A 25,178-nucleotide genomic window follows, 5' to 3' on the forward strand; every position below is an offset into this window, starting at 1 on the left:
ATGTCATCTCAGGCGGAAAAATCATCCTCCTCAGACTCCTCAGACAGCGACATGGGGGGTAAACCATGTTTCCCTGTAGAAGACACAGACGCCCTCCTAAAGGCCATCAGAGCTACAATGGGCCTACAGGAAGAAAAAGCGGCTAAAACCCTAGAGGATGTTATGTTTGGGGGGCTTCAGGAGAGGAAAAAACGGACCTTTCCGGTAAACGAGAAGATCCAGGCACTTATTGAGAAAGAGTGGAAAAAGCCCGAAAAATCGGGGGCCCTTCCATCCACTTCCAAGAGACGATATCCCTTCGAGCATAAGGATGCAGAGATATGGGACAAAATCCCCAAAATAGATGCAGCGGTGTCGATCCTCCAAAAGGTCGGCCCTGCCCCTGGAAGACGCAGGGGTTCTTAGAGACCCACTTGACAAAAAGGCGGACTCATATTTGAGGCACGCATGGGAAGCGACAGCAGGAGGAATAAAACCGGCAATAGCGGGTACTTGTACGGCACGCTCCCTCATGATCTGGCTGCAGCAGTTAGAAGAAAAGCTGGCTTCAAGGGTCCCAAGAGAGAAAATCTTATCGGAGATGTATCTCTTGCACGGGGCAGCAGCTGTTTTGGCCGATACCTCGGCGGACTCTATGCGGATGACAGCCAGGGCAGCGTCACTATCAAATGCTGCTAGACGCGCATTATGGCTTAAGGGCTGTCCGGGTGACCTTCAGTCCAAGGCCAAATTATGCTCTCTCCCCAGCGACGGTCGATTCTTGTTCGGCAAGAACTTGGACGATCTACTCGAGAAAGCAGGCGATAAGAAAAAATGCTTCCCCAGATCTCCTATGGATCAGAGGAGACAGCCCTTTCGGAGGGGAAGATTCAATAGGGGGCGCCCTCCCGCTGACAGAAGAAGATGGGAGGATAAAAGAAAAAAAGAATCTGGATTTATGTTTGGTGGAGGTACCACCACCTCAAAAAAGACGCCACAGTGATGCCAGTATTCCAGTGGGGGGGAGATTGGCACTCTTTTTCCAAACCTGGGAGAAGATCTCCTCCAACGCCTGGATCCTAACCATCCTAACAGAAGGCCTGAAAATTCCCTTCATCCGTCAGCCAAAATCCGTGGTCGTCATCACACCCATCAGGAAGGTGACCGAAGAGCAGGTGGCCTTAGAAACAGAGATCCTGAGCCTGATAGACAAGCGGGTACTCTCCAAGGTACCACGCCTACAGGAAGGGAAGGGGTTTTATTCACCCCTTTTTCTGATAAAAAAAACCCGATCAAACTTTCAGGACAATCATAAACCTCAAACGGCTCAATCTATGGATAAGGAACTCGACCTTCAAGATGGAATCAGTAACTACGGCGGTGAAGCTGCTACACCAAGATTGCTTCATGGCCGTGGTCGATTTAAAGGATGCGTATTATCACATCCCTATCCACCCAGATTACCAGAAATACTTGAGGGTAGCACTTTATATTCAAGGCACGCTAAGGCACTTTCAGTTCAGGGCTCTTCCGTTTGGCATATCTATAGCCCCGAGAGTTTTCACCAAAGTCATAGCGGAAGTGACGGCCTTTCTCCGGATTCACGACACGGTCATAATACCATACCTGGACAATTTTCTCATAGTAGGCAGCTCAGAGGACCACTGTACAGCACAGTTGACCCGGGTGATCAACACCTTGCAGGAATTAGGGTGGATAGTCAATTTCAAAAAATCAAAATTGCAACCCCTAAAATAACAGACCTTCCTAGGATTCGTACTAGACTCAGGAAAGCAAGAGTGTCTGCTCCCAGAGTCCAAAATAGAAAAGGTGCAGAATCTGGCCTTCACGGGCCAAAACCAACCACGTATGACTTTAAGAAGAGCAATGTCCCTGCTAGGTACCCTAACATCCTGTATTCCGGCGGTCAGGTGGGCTCAGTTTCACACCCGGCAACTCCAGTGGGAGATACTAACAGCACAAAGATCGCTAAGAGGGCGTTTAGAAGGAAAGCTGAAGCTTTCCTTAAAAACCAGAGACTCTCTCAGTTGGTGGCGGGACAAGAAAAATCTGACCTTGGGAATACCGTGAGACAGACGTCAGATATAATCTTAACAGATGCAAGCTCCTCGGGGTGGGGGGCACACCTAAGGGGCATCATAGGTCAGGGTTCCTGGACGCGTCAAGAAAGGGAAGCATCCTCTAACCTGAGAGAACTGTGGGCGGTGAGCAAGGCCCTAAGTCACTTCATTCCGCTACTCCAGGGTCGAAATGTACTCATCATGTCAGACAACAAGGTAGTAGTGGCATACATCAACCACCAAGGAGGGACAAGATCACACTCCTTAATGGAAGCGGTGACAGACATTTTGAGCAGAGCAGAAGAACACCTACACTCCTTGACAGCCTTACATATAAAAGGGGCAGAAAACATAGAGGCAGACTTCTTGAGTCGCAATACCCTGAAGCAGGGGGAATGGGCGCTAAACCGGTCCATTTTTCAAAAAATAACTCAGCTTTGGGGGAAACCGGTGATAGACCTCTTTGCCAACAAACACAACAGGCAAATAGAAAAGTTCTGCTCTCTAAACCCGAGAGAAAATCCATGGGCAGTGGACTCATTGCACATCCAGTGGAACTTCAGGCTAGCTTATGCGTTCCCCCCAGTGGCTCTAATCCCAACAGTTGTCAGAAAAATCAGGAACGATCAGGCCAGGGTGATTCTAATAGCTCCATTTTGGCCAAAAAGGCCCTGGTTTGCTCTGCTACGAAGGATGTCCCTCTCCGATCCGTGGGTTCTACCAGAAATCCCGGACCTACTAGCTCAAGGTCCAATATTCCACGCTCAGGTCAAAGGATTCCATCTGACGGCGTGGAATTTGAAAGGTCGCTTTTATCGGATAGAGGGTTCTCCCCCGGGTTGGTGGCCACCCTGCTAAAGAGTAGGAAACCAGTGACGACTAACATCTACGGCAGAACATGGAATAAGTTCCTGCAGTTCTTAGGTAGGCCGTTAGGGAAAGATCCCCCGATTAATGCCATCCTGGAGTTCTTACAATCGGGGTTGCAGATGGGGTTAGCAGTGAACACACTTAAAGTTCAGGTGTCTGCACTAGGGGCGCTCTACAACTGCAAATTGGCATCAAATAGATGGGTAGCCAGATTTATTAAATCCTGCCATAGAGCTAGGCCTATCCCAATACCCCGGATAGCCCCCTGGGATTTAAATCTAGTGCTAGAGGCCCTTACAAAAGATCCGTATGAGCCATTACATCAGCTACCCCTAAAGTTTCTGACCCTAAAAACAATCCTGTTAGTGGCCCTCACGTCAGCCCGCAGGATAAGCGATTTACAGGCTCTCTCAGTAAATCCACCTTATACGCAAGTCTTTCAGGATAGGGTAGTGTTAAGAACAGACCCCGCTTATCTGCCCAAAGTAGCATCAGATTTCCATCGGGGCCAGGAAATTGTCCTTCCATCTTTCTGCGAGAACCCAAAAAATCTGGGGGAGGAAAAATTCCATAATCTGGATGTTAAGAGAGCTCTCGTAGAATACATATCTATGACTAGCCAGTGGAGGAGGTCCCAGTCCCTATTCGTAGCTTTTCAGGGTGCCAGGAAAGGCTATGGGGTTTCAAAAGGGACTATTGCTAGATGGATTAGGGAGGCCATTAGTGTAGCCTACACAGCTAGTGGTATCCCGATTCCTGACGGCATCAAGGCTCATTCCACCAGAGCCGTGGCGACCTCCTGGGCCGAAAAAGCAGAGGTATCGATCGAACAGATTTGTAAGGCCGCTACCTGGGCCTCACCTTCAACCTTCTTTAAGCACTATAGGTTGAATCTATCCTCCTCTGCTGACTTAACCTTCGGTAGAAGGGTGCTGCAAGCGGTGGTCCTTCCCTAAGGTGTTTCGAATCTCCAAAAATCTCTCAGGTGGTGCTGTCATGGGTGAAGGGAAAACCACCATGGTTACTTACCGGTAGCCGGTTTTTCCGGAACCCATGACAGCACCCGTATATTCCCCCCCCTTTTCACCATATGGGTGTGCACAATTAGTAGGGTGTTTTTTGAGTGTTGTGGTGTTGGATTAAACATGTAACTAACCGGGAAGTCCTCTCAGTGCTCTGTAACCCAACTGAAGCGGGGGAGAGGTGCCGCCCCTTATGTCTCAGTAGGTTCTGGTCCTGGCGGGGCGGATCCCTCTCTCAGGTGGTGCTGTCATGGGTTCCGGAAAAACCGGCTACCGGTAAGTAACCATGGTGGTTTCCTTCCTCAAGGATGCTAGCGGCTGCATCCCCGCTGACGGCCGGAGGAGCTCCGATTCTATTAATCTACTTACTGTAGAACAAGTGTCAAGTCACAGCTTGGAAGATCAACATTGAGCAGTAGCCATACACTGTGTGGGACCTCACACCTTTTGGACTTCATATCCAATACAGGAACGGTAATTGACTTTCCCTATATTACATTCCTTTGACTGCTACTAACACGCAGGCATCTCGGTGTACTGCACCTTTACTAATCTCGAACGGAATGTACTTTAACATAATATGTGGAACTCTGTGCACGCTAGACATCTCTGGAACCACATAGATCCAGTTGCTATACCGGTCTCTCCCTGCAAAATCAGTGAAAGGTAACTACCACTGTTGTATAGGTTTTCGGTGGGTTCTATATCCGCAAGGTGCATTTAACTCCTGTCTGAAAAAGGTTTTCTAGCACAAATACATTTTCATTATACTCTTTAATCAATAATGGTAGCATTTATGTGAACTGGCAGCCAACCACATGAAGCTACACACCTTTGTCCTATTCTGAAGCCAAGCATATGACTAGACTTCACTGAAGAACCTAATTTTAACTGTATATTATAATACTGTAGTGGTGCAGTGTATACTACAAGAGATAACGGTTTAAAGGGAATTTGTCTGCAGGTTTTTGCAATGTAATCTGAGAGCATCATAATGTAGAGGCAGAGACCCTGATTCCAGTAATTTGTCACTTAATGGACGGCTTGGTATAGTTTGAATAGAATCCCTGTTTTCTCTTTTGTAGATGTAGCAGTGCTCAGAATGCTAAGCTGCATATAAGCCTGTACCCACCACTGATTGACAGCTTGCAGACAGTGTACACAGGAAGCTGCCAGTCAGTGAAGGGGATGGGTGGGAATACACAGATTAGCTGGACTGGCCTTCACCTGAAACATAGTCTTCTAGTGATAATCTCCTGCTGACAAAACACTGACTGTATTGAAACTTCAACAGACAGTCCAGTAAGTAACACATCTCTGGAATCAGAGCCTCTGCCTTAATACTGTGCTGCTTTCAGATTAAATGGCAAAAACCTGCTAACAGATTCCCTTTAAGTCCCCTAACAGGACTGATAAATACATTAAAACAAAAATGATTTCCCGAATTTTTTTAATCCGGTTTAACAAAACATAAAATTAACTTGATGGTAAATGTCATAATGAGAAAAAGGTTGACGCCCCAGAACTCGTTTTTTTATGTTGAGTAACTGAGCAAAACATATATACCGCATAACTGTATATAAAAAAGGTTAACCCACCATGAAAAAACAATCCCTTTTCAACAGCAAAATAATGCTGCATGTTACACATACAGTAATAACGACGCAAACTGTTCAATGTAGGACAAGGCAAAGTGACTATCTCTTCGAGCTGATATACATAACTTTACACTACGTTCATTTGTATCTGATTCATACATTTCTTTTGTAATACTTACAGCTTCTCTGTCCCAAGTGTAATGCCAAACTGGGTTCCTTCAACTGGTATGGAGAGCAGTGTTCATGTGGGCGATGGGTCACGCCGGCATTCCAGGTGCATAAGAATCGGGTGGATGAAGTCAAGCCTTTGCCAGTTCATGGAAGATGAGAATGCTGACACAGACAAACGCTGCTGTCTAGGACCGAATAAAACCATATGTGTTTATATTACGTTATTTATAACTGTAGCTAATACTGCCGGTGATGACACATATCACAGTATTCTGTTAAGAAATCAATTTGGAGATACACAAGAATACTAAGGCCCCAATTCATCAAGAACGGAGATGTATACACCAGCAGTTTTATTTTGTGACTATAAGTACAATTGTTTATTCCTTGAAGTTCTATAGAAAAGACTAAAAATTCGACAGAACAAGTCCATGCTTCATTTAAAAAAAAAAAGAAAAAGCCGCTGACTCCAGAAACGCAACAAAACACCAAAGACAACAGTTGTCCATTGACTTTTTTGAGTAAAAAAAATGTGCAACAAAAGCCATTAAAAATGTAAAAATGCTGAGTGAAGCCGAGCGAGAGAAGCTTTAAATTTTGCAGCGGACATTTCATTGACACCCGCGGTACACGTCACACTACTGACAAATCTTGTACTTCATGTATATACACAATAAACAGTTTACACAGTGTTTGCTAGACTTCATTTTGTATGATATTCTACATAAAAATAAAAGGGCAGCACATTCAGTGTGGACTAAAAAGCGGAGTGTGAAAGATTCTTGCCTTGAACAATAGACTGTCGATTGGTTATGTCCATTGGAGGTTCATGATGTTACACCAGGAGAATTTTCAATATGCAATTACAGTATGTGCTTTTAATCATAGCACAATTAATTTACCTATTAAAGGGAATCTGTCACCCCTTTTTTGAGATATCACATAATGATATCATTCAATTGTGTGTCACATAAGAATTCTCTTAGTACTTTTTCTTCCCCCTGACCCCGCACCTTTCATGCATAAATACCTTTTTTATATTGGTTCAGATGTATGTAAACTGCCGTTGTCTGTGGCTTATTCAACTGCTCCCCCCCTCCCTGTCTTTCTCTACACAAGAAGAAATGCGTAGAGCAAGACAGGGAGGGGGGGTAGTAGGTGAATGAGCCCCGCCCAGCGGACCGGACATCGGCAGTTTACATACATCTGAACTGATATAAAAAGGTATTTATGCATGAAAGGCGTGGGGTCAGGGGGAAGCAAAAGTACTAAGACAATCCTTATGTGACACACAATTGAATGATATCATTATATGATATCTCAAAAAAGGGGTGACAGATTCCCTTTAATACAAATAAATGCAAAGTAAATGAACAATAGAAATACAAATCAATTTTTGGAGTGATCACACTTTGCCTTCTAAACATCATCAAAGCATCAATTCTTCTAGATACACTTACACAGTTTTTGAAGGAACTCGTCAGGGAGGTTTTTCCAAACATCTTGGAAAACTAACCACAGATCTAATGTGGATGTATGATTGCACATTTTTGCCACACTTGCTTAAACCTTTTGCACAGTACTTTATGTGAAGAAATCCCTAAACGCTTGTCTTTTTATTGCATATTTGTTATAATTCTCTTTGCTATTATTGGATTTAGTATAAAGTCATAGCATGGGAACGAACATTGTAATGGGCTTGTACTTGTAGATCAGAGGTGGGGAACATTCAGTCCATGGGCCATTTCTGGCGTGCTACAGTGGGTATGGAAAGTATTCAGACCCCTTTTTCACTCTATTTCATTGCAGCCATTTGGTAAATTCAAAAAAGTTCATTTTTTTTCTCATTATTGTACACTCTCTGCACCCCATCTTGACTGAAAAAAAACAGAAATGTAGAAATTTTTGCAAATTTATTAAGAAAAGAAAAACTGATATCACATGGTCATAAGTATTCAGACCCTTTGATCGGTATTGAGTAGAAACACCCTCCTTTGCAACAAGTTTTTCACACCTGGATTTGGGGATCCTCTGCCATTCCTCTCCAGTTCCGTCAGGTTGGATGGTGAACGTTGGGGAACAGCAGTCATTTTCAAGTCTCTCCAGAGATGCTCAATTGGGTTTAGGTCAAGGCTCTGCCTGGGCCAGTCAAGAATGGTCACAGTTGTTCTGAATCCACTCCTTTTGTTATTTTAGCTGTTTGCTTAGGGTCATTGTCTTGTTGGAAGGTGAACCTTTGGTCAAGTGTGAGGTCCAGAGCACTCTGGAAGAGGTTTTCATCCAGGATATCTCTGTACTTAGCCGCATTTATGTTTCCCTCAATTGCAACCAGTCGTCCTGTCCATGCAGCTGAGAACACCCCCATAGCATGATGCTGCCACCACCATGTTTCACTGTTGGGATTGTATTGGGCAGGTGATGAGTAGTACCTGTTTTTCTTCATACATACAGCTTATACATAGCACCAAAAAGTTCTGTCTTCTCATCTGACCAGAGAATCTTATTTCTCATAGTCTGGGAGTCCTTCATGTATTTTTTAGCAAACTCTATGCCGGCTTTCATATGTCTTGCACTGAGGAGAGGCTTCCGTCAGACCACTTTGCCATAAATGCCCAACTGATGGAGGGCTGCAGTGATAGTTGACTTTGTGGAACTTTCTCCCATCTCCCTACTGCATCTGTGGAGCTCAGCCACCGTGATCTTGGGTGGGGTTCTTTTTTGTCTCTCTCACCAAGGCTCTTCTCCCACGATTGCTGAGTTTGGCTGGGCAGCCAGGTCTAGGAAGACTTCTGGTGGTCCCAAGCTTCTTCCATTTAAGGATTATGGAGGCCACTGTGCTCTTAGGAAGCTTGAGTACTGCAGAAATTCTTTTGTAACCTTGGCCAGATGTGTATCTTGCCCCAATTCTATCTCTGAGCTCCTTGGCCACTTCCTTTGACCTCACTATTCTCATTTGGTCTGACATGCACTGTGAGCTGTGAGGTCTTGTATACACAGGTGTGTGCCTTTCCAAATCAAGTCCTATCAGTGTAATTACAATTTTATTTAATTAAAAAAATTAAAAGGGGTCTGAATACTTTCCGTACCCACTGTATATCATTTGATCCTGTCCTTGTGCAGATTTTCAGTGGGCAGCAGTACTTGGGCCTATGACCATTTGTCAGTAGGGTGTGCCCATACGCATGCAGCATTAACTACTGGCCACCACTGCAGCGCACACGTTGGATTGAGTTTGATGCTTGCCAGTGTCAGCTTCAGGACATTCTTTGGGAATGCAATTAGTGTTCTCTGCTCTTTTGTCTGTGATGTGTTCTGCAGTCTGTTTCATATATGACGTGTTTACATCAGTCCCTGTGTATCCTATGTGATGCATTTACAGCAACCTCAGTGTCTCCTATATGATATATTAACAGCTGTTTGTGTCCTTTATTTGATATGCATACAGCAGCTTCAATGTCTCCTATATGATGTGTATACAACAGTCTTGGGGACACCTATATGATGTATACTGCAGACCTACCATTACGTGCGTTCAATAAATGTTACATGAGCAATGATGAATCAGAATCTTTGTGGGCAGCTTTAGGACACTTTGCTCTCCTGTCCTGCTCATCCCTGTGCGATATATACGCAGCAGTCTCGGTGAGTCCCTAGTGATGTAGACAGTAGACCACCTACTACTAGAGTTCTATAAATGTTGGTTGACCAATGATAACTCTCCCGCTGTGGAGGCATGCATTGAAATATGCATCTGTGTTTAGAACAACTTACTGCTATGAACAGTTCTTTACAAAACTAATCACAAAGACTGCAATCTAGAATGACTCAAGCCTAGAAAATCAGTTGTGAGTAGTAGCAACCTTGTCCATATCACCTAACATCACAGCCTCACCAAAGAGAAGGAGTTCCAGCCAACACATTAAGGGTGAGGTCATTATTTGACTAAATATAACATGGTAATTTTCAAGTCCTTGATTTTGTGAATGAAGTTATAAATATCTAATTGGCCTGTGGCAGAAAAAAGGTTCCCCACCCCTGGTTTAGGCAGTAGCAAATCTGAACCAGCAGTGCTGGCTTTAAAGGGGTGTAGGGGTTGTATGCAGGTGTGACAGGAGGAAAACAGGAGGCTTGTTCCTTTAAATGTTCATGTGGGTTTATTGCTTCATAAACCCAGAAGCAAAAACAGAAAGTAAACAGCCTTTAGATCAGGCAAAGCAAAGTACAAATGTCCATAGCAGGGCTCTGCCCACTGCTCCGGCGGGAGTCTCTCCCTCTCGGCAACCCTTTCAAACACCGTCAGGAAGTCCTCAACATCATCCCTGGGAGTCATTTTCTGCAAAGTCCATCTTGCCGCTTCTGGACGTGGCGTCATCAGCCAGACCTGAAGTTGGGGCGCTCGTCCTGTCCTGGATGGCGGGTACCAGAAGCTGCATTTGCTGCCGTTGCTCCTGTCACAGTGCCAGCACATGCATGGAGAGCCTGTGTGTTGGGCATGAACTATCCCACGGCCTGGGTTAACATATGCACAGACTGTGGCTTTGTGTCCTACAAAGTAGGGGTGGTTAAAGATTTATTGCATAATATTATTATTGGGCATTGCTTTCTGTTGTTCTGGGACTTCTAGGCTGAAGCTGTAGCACACAGTAATCTGGTATGCCAGCTGTCAGCTATGGTAACAAGGTCACATTAGGGAAACGGTGTATCTCCTGAGGAAGCATCCCCTGAAGCTAATATCCCTGACCTGAAGAAGTCCCAGGGCAATTTTGGGACTGCCTAGCTTGGGGCTTAACAGTAAAAGGTACCCTAGAAAATCTAATTCTTTAAAATGGTGTTCCCCAGGAGCCGATAAAAGTTTTATGCAATTGGCCAGGTATTTGTTGTTTTGAGGGACCAATGTGAGGGGCCAGGTAAAAGAGCACCTCCTCAAGGTCTAAGAAGCAAAATCCATGGGGTACAATCAGCTGGCGAGAGTGACACAATTCAGGCCTGGGGATTAGGTACTAGTGTTAGAGCACACAGATAAGAGCAAGTACCTTACGAAGTGGCAGGGACCCTATGAGGTGGAGGAAAAGGAGGGAGAGTTCAACTATTAAGTACAACGACCAGGATAAAGGAACCCCTTTTTCATATATTATGGCAACCTACTAAAACCATGGAAGGATAGGATCCTGGTAGAAACAACCTCATATATGCCTATGAAGCACTCAAATTCTGCTCATGAGACCTGTGGCCAGTCCGGGCAGCATATTAAGGTCCATTTACACTGTGCTGTGCCACTATATGGGACCATGACCATCATGGGTATTGGCTCATGCAGTGGAGGCCACTGGATTCTTATTATTAGAGCACAATGTAATTATAGATCTATTAAAGAATTTATCCAGTCTAAAAAGAAAAGTCTGCAATCATTCTGTGTGACAGCCAAGTAAGTGGTGATCATTAGTGATGAGCGAGCATACTCGGTAATGCTCGGTACTCGCCTGAGCATCGCTGTACTCGCTGTGCTCAGCGACCGGCGAGCATTTCCGGGATTACTTGGTGGGAGCTCGGGTCTCCGCCCTGCATGTTTGGCGCTCTTTAGGGCGCCAATCAACATGCAGGGATTGTCTGCCACGCACTGTAATGCCGCAGCCATGTTGGTTATGGCATTACAGTGATTGGCCGCACAGCGTCATCAGATCTATATCAGACCTGGAGCTGCCCTGCTCGGCACCGTCAGCTCCGGAATCACCAGTGTAGGGAGAGTTGCAGCAATAGGGACAGAATAGGTGGGGTATTCAGTTACTGTGGGTATACCATAATTGAATCCACAAATCCAGCTAAATAAACTGTCCTTTTTCTATGGACTAATTACGGGGGATATAGATTGCAGTGCTAGGTAGGCAGGGCGTGTATGTGGGTATATACATATCAGTGCTAGTCCGCCAGGCATTGTATGTGGCATACTTCATTGCATACATCAAGAGGGTCCATTCCATTACTGTCTGCTGCTGCTGACACCTATAACATATATTGACCATATATACATAGCCCCAGGTACTACCAGTGGCCAGAAATAATTTTTTTGGCATCTTAATCCTGATTATTTTATTCAAAAGCAATCCAGAGCACACTTTTTTCACTATTTTCTTGTTGACACTGCATAATACAGCCAGATCCTTTTCATAGTACAGCGTGAAAATCCAGCTATTTTAAACGTGTTTGCCCATCCCAGCGATCACATCTGAGCGCACTGAAAATTCTGCCATTTTTGTGTTACTGTAAAAAAATTTTGTAGTGTCTTATGCAATTTCTTAACACCATTTTGCTGCCAAAAAAATATTTAGGTGGCAAAAAGATATTTAGCTACAGGGCAGATATTTTTCATGGGGTTTTGTCCGCCACATGGATCGCATATCATTGCGGTCAAAATTGTGCCATTTCAGGACTCCATAGAATTTTTTTGTTGTGTATTAGCCTACTTATTGACACAATTTTACTGGCCAAAAACAAAAAAATACCGGCCACGTATTGAACAGTGTGGTATCTCGGTCACACGCGTCATCTATCTGTGGGCTACAAATTGTAGCCTTTGAGGCTTCCATTCAACTGTGTTTGCTGTATGTTACTCCGATTATTAACACTATTTCCAGGTCACCACCTGACAGCACACTTGGAGACGCCCTTCTCATCCGTAGTGGGACAGGAAACCATGAGAGTTTAAAAGGATCCTCCCCTTGCCATCCCTGAGTGTTTTTCCTGTCCCACTGCGGATAGGAACGATGAGAGGAATATCCGACTGTTCCATGCAGATTGTCAGGATCGGGGGGCCCAGCCTTCACCTTCCTACCTGGAGAAATCTGCAGCTGACACCCGACAGAGGGTCCCTCAGCTTATCCAGTGTAGTGCTGCTCCTGGACACCGGGACGCTTCCTCCTGACGGGGGCTCTCAACCCTGGACGCCACCACCATCAAACCGCCTCTGGGGAGTCCACTGAGCCCACAAGCGGACACCCGGCAGCAGATCACTGCGCTTCCCCCCCTTTTCTCGGGGAACGCGGCACATCAAGAGCAGGGCCACCGTGCCCTGAGGCAGGGGGCCTCACTTCCGGCCGATAGATGCGCAACAGACCGGGCGCGCGTCACAGACCGGTGGCGCCTCACTTCCGGCTGCCCCATCAGAGCCGGGGACGCGCAACAGACCGGGCATGCGTCACAGACCGGCGGGCGTGTCACTTCTGGCCGCCATCAGAGCCGGGCGCGCGTCACAGACCGGGGACGCGTCACTTCCGGTCGTGTCACCACTAAGCTACTTCTGGCGGCGACCGCCCGGCATCACAGACCACAGCGGATATAGGCCCACCAGGGAGGTGGGCAGGCGTCCAGAGGAGCGGATCAGCAGCACACAACGGAGCGGTACGCAGACTCTGCTCCGGAGGGGCCGGACGAGGTGCCCGTCACCACTTACATGCCTGTGTGTCTCCACAGTGGTCAGCAGGATGGCGGTATCCATCTCTACCAGGAACATGGAGGACCAGGCAAAGATGGAGATGGGAGCAGAGAGCCAGGGTCACGTGAGTAACCTCAAAAGAGAGGTCACTGCAGAGCCCGAAAAGATAGACCCCACAGAACCCGTGTTTTATATGTTCTAGGGGGGAACCTCCACCTCTGAGAGAAAGGAGCCTAAGCGGAAGAATAAGAAGTGTCCGGTTTGCTCTAAGAAGCTAAAGGACACATGGCAAAAGACCCTCTGTGACGCATGTGCAAAGCGCATAGTGGGGGATAAGGCTACATTCATGTCTAAGATGAGAGCGATAATTAGGGAAGAAGTACAGGCCTCGGTATCCGGCCTAACCACTTCCCAGACCCCGCAGGCGAACCCCCAGTTATCCAGGAAAAGGCAGAGGGAATTGGACACGTCTTCTGAAGACATCCTGTCCGAATCGGACGCAGAGGAGGAGGAGGAGACCAGAGAACACCCAGAAAGGGGACGGAAATATCTGTTTTCATCCGGGGATATGGACGAACTATTGGGGGCAGTGCGGCAGACTATGCTGATTGAGGAACCCCCTCCTACCCTCTCAATAAAGGATGAAATGTTCGGAGGGTTACGCTCCCAGACTTCGATGGTCTTCCCAGTAAACACCCACATACGGGCAATGATACTGGACGAATGGGAGGAGGCAGAGAAAAGATTAACTATCCCCAGAGACTTTAGGCTTCGCCTGCCGTTTGACCCTGAGGAGGTCAAAGTCTGGGAGGAGGTCCCCAAGATAGACATCTCAGTGGCAAAGGTATCAAAAAGACGGCAATTCCGTTCGAGGATTCCTCAAGCCTGAAGGAACCCCTAGATCGGAAAGCAGACGGACTCTTAAAAAGGGCCTGGGAAAGTTCGGCAGCAGTCATAAAAACGAATATAGCCGCGACATCAGTAGCACGCTCCATGCATATATGGATAGATGATTTTGAGGAGCATTTGTCAGATAGAACCCCGAGGGAAACCATCCTGAAGTCCCTCCCCTTACTAAAGTTAGCTACTGGGTTTTTGGACGACGCCTCGGCAGAGTCTGTTAGGTTCACGGCCAAAAGCCAGTCCTTGTCCAATACAGCCAGAAGGGCTATCTGGCTTAAGAGTTGGACAGGTGACATGTAGTCAAAGAATAAACTCTGCTCAATTCCCTTCTCGGGGGGCAGGGTCTTCGGGCCCATGCTCAATGATATCTTGGAGAAAGCATCAGATGAAAAAAGGGGTTCCCTGAAGAGAAGCGTAAAAGATACCAGCCCTTTCGTAGACCCCGTTACAACCAGAGAACGGACTACAGAGGGAAAGGGAAGTCGGGTCGATGGAGCTACCCCAAAGGAGGTGAGGGTAGAAATAGGAACAGAGGTAACATCTTTTCCAGTCCAGGGTCCAACTCCCGGAAAAAATGACGCCACCAGAGTAGGGGGGCGATTGCTCAAGTTCAGGGGGAAATGGCAGGAAGTTACCTCCAGACCCTGGGTACTACATGTCATTTCTCAGGGGTACAGGATAGAATTCAACTCCCTGCCCCCGAACAGATTCTTAGTGACCAGTTCTCGACTCAGTTCAGCTTCCCCCATGTGGTTGGACATTCAGGATCTCTTAGACATGGAAGTAGTTACACCAGTACCCACCCAGGAAGAAAGGAGAGGACACTACTCGAGCCTCTTCGCAATAAAAAAACCCTCGGGGGAGACCAGAACCATAATAAACCTCAAACCCCTAAACAAATGGGTAACATACAGACGCTTCAAAATGAAATCGATAAGATCCACGATTCCACTCCTGGGGAAAGGGGTGGTAATGTGCACGCTAGATCTAAAAAGACGCGTATTACCACGTCCCAATCCACCCAGATCACCAAAAGTACCTCAGGTTCTCGGTCGAAAGGGACGGCAGGATATACCATTATCAGTTTCGCTGCCTACCCTTTGGCCTAGCATCAGCCCCAAGAATCTTCACAAAATTAATGATAGAGGCAGTGGCCTACCTAAGAGTCCGAAACATCACGGTGGTCCCGTATCTAGACGACTTCTTAATTATAGCCGATTTAGCAACGCAGCTCAGGGTCGACTGTCAGTCCTCAATCTCCACGCTGCAACGCTGCAGAATTTAGGATGGATCATAAATTGGTCAGTCAGATCTCATACCCAAGCCCAGAATAAAATTCTTGGGGGTCATGCTAGACTCGGAAAGAAGGATGTCTTATCTACCAGCCGAAAAGCAGGCCATTATGCCGAAGAATATTCGTCAGTTCTCAAAGAACCGGGTATCGATCAGGGACGCAATGAGAATCCTGGGGCTGATGACTTCGTGCATTTCCTGTGTCAGATGGAGTCAGTTCCACTCCCGTGACCTACAACGCACAGTCCTAGCATCCTGGGACAGAAGGCAGACCTCACTGGACAAGAAAATACTGTTAACCCCCCCGAGCCAGAAGATCGCTATTGTGTTGGACCTTTCTGAGAAACCTAAAAACCGGTGTCTCATGGGTTCAGTCCCCGGAAGTTGTAGTGACAACGGACGCGTGTCTGTTCGGCTGGGGCGGACACGTCGCAGGAAAGTACTACCAGGGGTGATGGAGTCCGGAGGACAGCAACAGGTCCTTCAACGTCAGAGAACTACATGCCGCCTGGAAAGTACTGCTCGTGGCCGGGTCTCACGTGAAGAACAAACATGTCAAAATACTGTCAGACAATACCACGACAGTAGCCTGTCTCCGCCACCAGGGCGGACCAAGACACCCGACACTTCAGGCCTTAGCAGATCAGATCTTCAGATGGGCAGAGAAGGAGGTCCTCTCAATCTCAGCCGTGCATCTGGAGGGCTCCAGGAACCAGATCGCGGACTTCCTCAGCAGAAGAAGGATAACCACAACAGACTGGGAGCTCAACGACGATGTGTTCAGCAGCCTGTACGACCGTTGGGGACAACCAAGAATAGACCTGTTCGCGGACAAAGGGAACGCAAAAGTCAGGGCCTTCTACTCCCTGAACCCCCTGGGAAATCCGACAGGGATAGATGCTCTATCACAGTCCTGGTGCAGGGGCCTTTTGTATGCCTTCCCGCCCCTAGCCCTCATTCCACGGGTCCTCAGAAAAATCTGCGAGGACAAAGCCAGGGTCATATTAGTGGTCCCCTACTGGCCAAGAAGAAGTTGGTTTCCCCTACTCAGGAAATTAGCGGGCGAGGAACCCATTCTCCTGCCAAGAAGAGAAGACCTACTCCATCAGGGTCCGGTCCTATATCAAAGGCCGGAAGCTTTCCAGTTATCAGCCTGGATCCTGAGCGGCAGATCCTAAGAGCAAGGGGTCTATCGAACAAAGTCATTTCTACCCTACAAGCAAGTAGGAAACCCGTGACCGCAGCAATATATAATACCATCTGGAAAAAGTTCTGCAGTTTTTGTGGAGAGGCGACAGTCGGAACTGACCAACCCAACATCCCGAAGATACTTGACTTCTTGCAGGAAGGGTTCAAAAAGGGACTTAGACCCAGCACTCTGAGAGTGCAGATAGCAGCCATGAGTGTGTTCTATGACACAGCCCTATCATCACACCCATGGATAGCCCGTTTCTCGAGAGTAGTGCAAAGGCTTAAACCCTTAATAAGGAAGAGCATCCCGCGCTGGGACCTTAACCTAGTCCTCAATGTGCTATGTAAACAGCCATACCAGCTAGGGGCAGAGATAAATATTGGTAATCTCTCTCAAAACAGCCTTTCTAGTGACAGTTACCTCAGCCAAGAGGTTAGGAGAACTGCAGGCCTTATCGACCCAAGACCCCTACTTACAAGTGTTTAGTGACCGCTTAGTCCTAAGACTCAACCCGGCCTTCCTACCCAAAGTTATCTCAAACACAAACATGAATCAGGAAGTAGTACTCCCTTCTTTTTTCCAGTCTCCCAAGAATAGCAGGGAAGAAGCCTACCTTAACTTGGATGTAAGGGAAACTGTACTCAGGTATCTGGATGCAACCAGACCCTGGAGGCAGGACAGCAATCTCTTTGTCCCATATAGAGGCCCTAATAAGGGGAAGAAGGCATCAAAATCAACAATAGCAAGGTGGATTAGATCCACTATTAGCATGGCCTATAGAGCACAGGGTCAGATTCCCCCGGGGAGCCTGAGAGCTCACTCAACTAGGGCCATGGCCGCATCATGGGCAGAAAAGGGGGGAGCCTCGGCAGAACAGATCTGCAGAGCAGCGTCTTGGGCCAGTCTTAGTACTTTCTCCAAGCACTATAAACTAAACTTAGCATCCACGCAGCATTTGGGAGAAAGGTACTCCATGCAGTAGTCCCACCCTAGGACCAATATACTTTGGTACTACTCCAGTGTGCTGTCAGGTGGTGACCTGGAAAACGGTAATTAGACCTACCGGTAATTGTGTTTCCAGGAATCCACCCTGACTGCACTGTTAGATCCCTCCCTATGACACTTTCCATACAACTGTGATGTAACATGTGTAGGAAGAATGTTGGTTTAAATAAAGTCTATGTTTGCATCCATCCAGATATGTTACTTTGTGAAATCACTGAGGGATGGCAAGGGGAGGATCCTTTTAAACTCTCGTGGTTTCCTGTCCCACTATGGATGAGAAGGACGTCCTCCAGTGTGCCGTCAGGATGGATTCCTGGAAACACAATTACCGGTAGGTCTAATTACCGGTTTTGCAGTAAAAAAAAAAAAATACAGGCCACATATTGAACAGTGTGGTATCTCGGTCACACACCTTATCTATCTGTGGGCTACAAATTGTGACATTTGAGGCCTCCATTCAACTTTTTGGCTGTGTTACCCTAGTTCTTGCATACCTCCCAACTTTTGAAAAAGGGAAAGAGGGATAAAGTTTGTGGCGCGCCCGGCGCACCGCAGCAACTTTTAGGCCACGCCCATGACCACACCCATTTTGCAACTAGTCACACCAATATCCACGCCCCAACCACACCCATTTAGCACTGCTGATTTACACTTTCATAAACAATTAAACAAAAAAAAAATATTTACAAGTAATGAATTAAATTATTAATACAAACTTGGTAATAATATTTCTTTTAAATTAGAATGTAAATGCTGCACAATACATAACAGATCCACTCTATTAGGCCGGGATCACACATGCAAGGAATACGGACGAGTCTCGCATGTTAATACCCGGCACTGCCACGGCACTCGGATCGGAGCATGCAGCCGCATAGCAATACATGCAGCCGCAGACTCCGCTTAAGAGTGTCGGCGGCAGTGCTGGGTATTAACATGCGAGACTCGGCCATATTTCTCACATGTGTGATCCCGGCCTTAGATAAAATATCTTTATTAATATTGTGCTTTTGGTTAACCCCTTCCTGACCTTTGAAGCCACATAGGCGTCATGAAAAGTCGTGCCAATACGACCCATGACGCCTATGTGGCGTCATGAATTAATTGTCCTCCTGCGGGTTGGGTGACCGGGGTCACTGAAAGGTCCCCCGACCCGCACACACAGGACACTTGATAGTTAACCCCAGGGGGCGTGGCTTAGCCCCCACGTGCCTACGATCGCTCTGATTGGCTGTTAAAAGTGAAACTGCCAATCAGAGCGATTGTAATATCTCACCAATGAAATTTGGTGAAATATTAAAATCCAGCCATGGCCGATGCTGAAATAGCATTGGGCACGGCTGGAGACACTGAACCGACCCCCCCCTCCGACTGACAGCGCCGATCGGCCGCCGCCACCATCTGACGGCGTCGATCGGCAACTGCTGTCAAAATCTGCTCCCCCCCCGCCTTCCCTCCGGTCCCCCCCGCCCTCCAATCACCCCCTCTCACCCTGCACGGTGGCTCCGAAATGTCCCTCTGGTCGTCCCGGTGTCCCACCGTCCCGGATCATGGGCGCTGCCATCTTGGAAAATGGCGGGCGCATGCGCAGTGCACCCGCTCGAATCTGCAGCAACGCTGCAGATTCATTCATTTATTTTGATCCCTTTCACAGTGATCAAAATAAAAAAAAAGTAAATCACTGCCCCCCTTATCACTCCCATAGGTAGGGACATATAATAAAATAAAGAAAATATTTTTAATTTTATTTTTCCATTAGGGTTAGAGCTAGGGTTAGGGCTAGGGTTAGAATTAGGGTTAGGGTTGGAATTAGGGTTAGGGCTAGGGTTAGAATTAGGGTTAGGGTTGGAATTAGGGTTGGAATTAGGGTTAGGGTTATAATTAGGATTGGGATTAGGGTTAGGCTTGTGATTAGGGTTAGGAGTGTGTTGGGGTTAGGGTTGTGGTTAGGGTTATGATTAGGGTTGGGATTAGGGTTAGGGGTGTGTTGGGGTTAGGGTTGGAGATAGAATTGAGGGGTTTCCACTGTTTAGGCACATCAGGGGGTCTCCAAACGCGACATGGTGCCACCATTGATTCCAGCCAATTTTGCATTCAAAAAGTTAAACAATGCTCCCTCCAATTCGAGCCCCGACGTGTGCCCAAACAGTGGTTTACCCCCACGTATGGGGTATCGGCATACTCAGGAAAAGTTGCACATCAACTTTGGGGGTCTAATTTCTCCTGTTACCCTTGGGAAAATAAAAAAATTGCGGTCTAAATAATTATTTTTGTGGAAAAAAAAATATTTTTTATTTTCACAGCTCTGCGTTATAAACTGTGAAGCACTTGGGGGTTCAAAGTGCTCACCACACATCTAGATTAGTTCCTTGGGTGGTCTAGTTTCCAAAATGGGGTCACTTGTGGGGGGTTTCCACCGTTTAGGTACATCAGGGGCTCTGTAAACTTAACATGACTCCTCCAGATTATTCCATCAAGTCGTCATTTCAAAACGTCACTACTTCCCTTCCGAGCCCCAACGTGTGCCCAAACAGTGTTCCCCCCCATATTTGGGGTACCAGCATACTCAGGACAAACTGGACAACAACTTTTGGGGTCCAGTTTATCCTGTTACCATTGTGAAAATAAAAAATAGCGGGCTAAAAAATCATTTTTTGAGGAAAAAAAATATTTCTGTGAAGCACCTGGGGGTTGAAAGTGCTCACTATGCATCTAGATAGTTCCTTAGGGGGTCCAGTTTCCAAAATGGGGTCATTTGTGGGGGAGCTCCAAAGTTTCCAAACACGACATGGTGTCCGCTAGCGATTGGAGCTAATTTTCCATTCAAAAAGTCAAATGACGCTCCTTCCCTTCTGAGCCCTGCCGTGCGCCTAAACAGTGGTTCACCCCACATATGCTGGTACCCCAATACTCAGGACAAACTGGACAACAACTTTTGGGGTCCAGTTTATCCTGTTACCATTGTGAAAATAAAAAATAGCGGGCTAAAAAATCATTTTTTGAGGAAAAAAAATATTTCTGTGAAGCACCTGGGGGTTCAAAGTGCTCACTATGCATCTAGATAGTTCCTTAGGGGGTCCAGTTTCCAAAATGGGGTCATTTGTGGGGGAGCTCCAAAGTTTCCAAACACGACATGGTGTCCGCTAGCGATTGGAGCTAATTTTCCATTCAAAAAGTCAAATGACGCTCCTTCCCTTCTGAGCCCTGCCGTGCGCCTAAACAGTGGTTCACCCCACATATGCTGGTACCCCAATACTCAGGACAAACTGGGACAACAACTTTTGGGGTCCAATTTATCCTGTTACCCTTGGGAAAATAAAAAATAGCGGGCTAAAAAATCATTTTTGAGATAAAAAGATAATTTTTTATTTTCATGGCTCTGCGTTTATAAACTTCTGCGAAGCACTTGGGGGTTCAGAGTGCTGATTGCACATCTAGATAAGTTCCTTATGGGTTCTAGTTTCCAAAATGGGGTCACTTGTGGGGGGTTTCGACTGTTTAGGCACATCAGGGTCTCTGCAAACGCAACATGACGGCCGCAGAACATTCCATCAAAGTCTGCATTCCAAAATGGCGCTCCTTCCCTTCTGAGCTCTCCCATGCTCCTAAACAGTGGTTCCCCCCACATATGGGGTATCAGTGTACTCAGGACAAATTGCACAACAACTTTTGTGGTCCAATTACTCCTGTTAGCCTTGTGAAAATAAAAAATAGGGGGCTAAAAAATCATTTTTGAGCAAAAAAAATGATTTTTTATTTTCACTGCTCTGACTTATTAACTTCTGTGAAGCACTTGGGGGATCAAAGTGCTCACCACACATCTAGATAAGTTCCTTCGGGGGTCTAGTTTCCAAAATGGGGTCACTTGTGGGGGAGCTCCAATGTTTAGGCGCACAGTGGCTCTCCAAACGTGACATGGCAACCGCTAAATATTCAAGCCTATTTTCCATTCAAAAAGTCAAATGGCACTCCTTCGCTTCTGAGCCCTGCCGTGCACCCAAACAGTGGTTTATGACCACATATGAGGTATTGGTGTACTCAGGAGAAATTGCCCAACAAAATTTAGGATCCATTTTATCCTGTTACCCATGTGAAAATGAAAAAATTGATGCTAAAAGAGAATTTATGTTGGAAAAATTAAAATGTCCATTTTTTCCTTCCATGTTGGTTTAGTTCCTGTGAAGCACTTGAAGGGTTAATAATCTTCTTGAATGTAGTTTTGAGTAGCTTGAGGGGTGCAGTTTTTAGAATGGTGTCACTTTTGGGTATTTTCTGCCATATAGACCCCTCAAAGTGACTTCAAATGTGATGTGGTCCCTAAAAAAATGGTTTTGTAAATTTTGTTGTAAAAATGGAAATCGCTGGTCAACTTTTAACCCTTACAACTTCCTAACAAAAAAAAGTTTCCAAAATTGTGCTAATGTAAAGTAGACATGTGGGAAATGTTATTTATTAACTATTTTGTGTCAGATAACTCTCTGGTTTAACAGAATAAAAATTTGAAAATTGCTGCCAAATTTCCGTTTTTTTCACAAACGCAAAGATTATCGACCTAAATTTACAACTAACATGAAGCCCAATATGTCACGAAAAAACATTCTCGGAATCGCTAAAATGCGTTGAAGCACTCCTGAGTTATTACCTCATAAAGGGACACTGGTCAGAATTGCAAAAAATGGCCAGGTCATTAAGGTCAAAATAGGCTGGGTCATGAAGGGGTTAATGGGTGAAATTAGAGAATAGTTGACTTATTGTTTTGCATCTCTGCTGAAATCATGAGAAGCATTACCCTCCCCTCTCTCAATAGTGAGGGCAAATTAAGCAGAATGACCGGCAGGAGCGTCTGTGACCACAAATCTGCAGCGGGCAGAACAGGCAGGTAGTTAACCAGTGGCCTGTGAATTCTTAGCCCCTTTAAAAAAAAAATACAAAGATCCTGGATGGATAACCCCAATTAACCAAGATCGCATTATTATTTGTGCTATTTTTGTCCTTAAAGGAGATAAAACCTGTCACTTTAACCCCTTTACCCCCAAGGGTGGTTTGCATGTTAATGACCACATTCAAGAAGTTTATTAACCTTTCAGGTGCTTCACAGGAATTTTTGGAATGTTTAAAAAAAATGAACATTTAACTTTTTTCACAAAAAATTTAGTTCAGATCCAATATGTTTTATTTTACCAAGGGTATCAGGAGAAATTGGACCCCAAAAGTTGTCCAATTTGTCTTGAGCATGCTGATACCCCATATATGCAGGTAAACCACTGTTTGGGCGCATGGCAGAGCTCGGAAGGGAAGGAGCGCCATTTAACTTTTCAATGCAAAATTGGCTGGAATTGAGATTGGACGCCATGTCGCGTTTGGAGAGCCCCTGATGTGCTTATACAGTGGAAACCCCCACATATGACACCATTTTGGAAAGTAGACCGCCTAAGGAACTTATCTAGATGTGTGGTCAGCACTTTGAACCCCCAAGTGCTTCACAGAAGTTTATAATGTAGTGCCCTATACATAAAATGTATTTTTTTTCACAAAAATGATCTTTTCGCCCCCAATTTTTTATTTTCCTAAGGGTAATATGAGAAGTTAGACCCCAAAAGTTGTTGTGCAATTTGTCCTGAGTATGCTGATACCCCATATGTGGGGGTAAACCACTGTTTGTGCTCATGGCAGAGCTCGGAAGGGAAGAAGCACCGTTTGACTTTTTCATCGCAGAATTGTCTGGAATTGAGATCAGACGTATGTCGCGTCTGGAGAGCACCTGATGTGCCTAAACAGTGAAAAAACCCCAATTCTAACTCCAGCCCTAACCCCTTCACACCCCTAACCCTAATCCCAACCATAACCCTAACCACAAAACTAACCCTAACACACCCCTAATCCCAACCCTAACCCTAACTTTAGCCCCAACCCTAACCCTAACTTAAGCACCAGCCCCAACTCTAACCCTAACTGGAAAATGGAAATAAATACATTTTATTATTTTTCACTAACTAAGGTGGTGATAAAGGTGGGTTTGATTTACTATTTTTAGCGGCTTTTCATAGCAGGTTTTTATGTTTGGCAGTTGTCACATGCTAAAAGACGCTTTTTATTGCAAAAATAGTTTTTGCATCACCACATTTTGAGAGCTATAATTTTTCCATATTTTGGCCCACAGAGTCATGTGAGGTCTTGTTTTTATTGGTACCATTTCCGGGCACATGACATTTTTTGATTGCTTTTTATTCCGATTTTTGAGAGGCAGAATGAACAAAAACCAGCAATTCATGAATTTCTTTTAGGGGGGGAGTTTACACCATTCTGCGTGTGGTAAAATTGATAAAGCAGTTTTATTCTTCAGGTCGGTACGATTACAGTGATACCTCAATTGATATCATTTTTCATGTTTTGGAGCATTTATACAATAAAAACTTATGTAAAAAATAATTATTTTTGCATCGCTTTATTCTGAGAGCTATAACTTTTTAACTTTTTCGCTGATGATGCTGTATGAGGGCTTGTTTTTTGCGTGAGAAGATGACGTTTTCAGCGGTACTATACTTATTTATATCTGTCTTTTTGATCGGTGGTATGATGATAAAGCATTTTTTTTGGCTTTCTTTTTTTTAATGGTTTTCACTAAAGGGGTTAACTAGTGGGACAGTTTTATAGGTCGGGTCGTTACGGATGCGGGGATACCAAATACGCAAATACGTGTACTTTTATTGTTTAGAGGGTTTTTTTATTAAAATATTGATTTAATGTTAGAATAAATATTGATTTTTTTAATTATTTTTTAAAATAATTTTACAATTTTCTTAAAAAAAAATTAATTCTCATTTTTACACTTTTACACATTGTCTCACTTTTGGGACACTCATTTTGTGCAGGCTGATCACTTCTATAGCATGCACATCTGCATGCTATAGAAGCTGTCAACGCTGCATGCAGATTTGCGTGCTATAGAAGCTGTCAACGCTGCATGCATTTTACACTGACCGGTGAGACTTCCTGACATGCACTGCGCATGACAGGAAGTCTCTCAGGCCTGAAGACCCGGATGTCGTCATGACGACATTGGGTCTCCATGGCAGCGATCATGACCCCTCGACATGCCGCGGGGTCTCTGATCCAAAGGCAGAGGGGCTGTCAGAGCTGACAGCCCCTCTGTCTGCTCCTGGAACACTGCGATCATGTTTGATCGCAGTGTATCGGGGGTTAAAGTGTCGGGAGCGGTCTGTGACCGCTCCTGGCACTTAGTGCCAGGTGTCAGCTGTGAGAATCAGCTGACACGCAGCTGATCGATGATGACGTACTATCCCATCCATGGGAATTAAGTCCCAGGGCACATGGACGGGAGAGTATGTCATCTAGCAGAAAGGGGTTAAGATATAAAAAGTTACATGGTGTTATTATTTTATTTTTTACTTTATATTTTCTATCATTTTTTATATGTAACTATTAAACTACCCTAGCACCAACCCACACCCTAATCCCTATCTCTAATTCTAGTTCTAACCGCAATCCTCACCATAGTTTGGGCTAGGGCACACTAGTGTATTTTTGGTTGAGTGCTATCTGTTAAAAAAAAAAACAGATCACCCTTGGACCAATGTTATTCAACGGGGCAGTCCAGAGCGATTTTTTTCACTG

At 45.5% G+C, this 25,178-nt stretch overlaps 1 protein-coding gene across 3 annotated transcripts in view; it reads left to right on the top strand.

Moving 5' to 3' along the window:
- The window catches only part of DUSP12 (dual specificity phosphatase 12), a 115,685-nt gene extending 109,272 nt beyond the window's left edge, over positions 1–6,413 (top strand). For all 3 annotated transcript variants that reach the window (XM_073557951.1, XM_073557953.1, XM_073557954.1), the window contains exon 7: positions 5,732–6,413. In XM_073557951.1, coding sequence (XP_073414052.1) covers positions 5,732–5,878 — 147 coding nt within the window. In that variant the 3' untranslated portion in view covers positions 5,879–6,413. The remainder of the gene's footprint in view (positions 1–5,731) is intronic.
- The last annotated feature ends 18,765 nt before the right edge of the window (positions 6,414–25,178 follow it).

The sequence above is a fragment of the Dendrobates tinctorius genome, unplaced genomic scaffold, assembly GCF_039654945.1.
Source record: "Dendrobates tinctorius isolate UK_male_01 unplaced genomic scaffold, ASM3965494v1 ptg000012l, whole genome shotgun sequence".
NCBI lineage: Eukaryota > Metazoa > Chordata > Amphibia > Anura > Dendrobatidae > Dendrobates > Dendrobates tinctorius.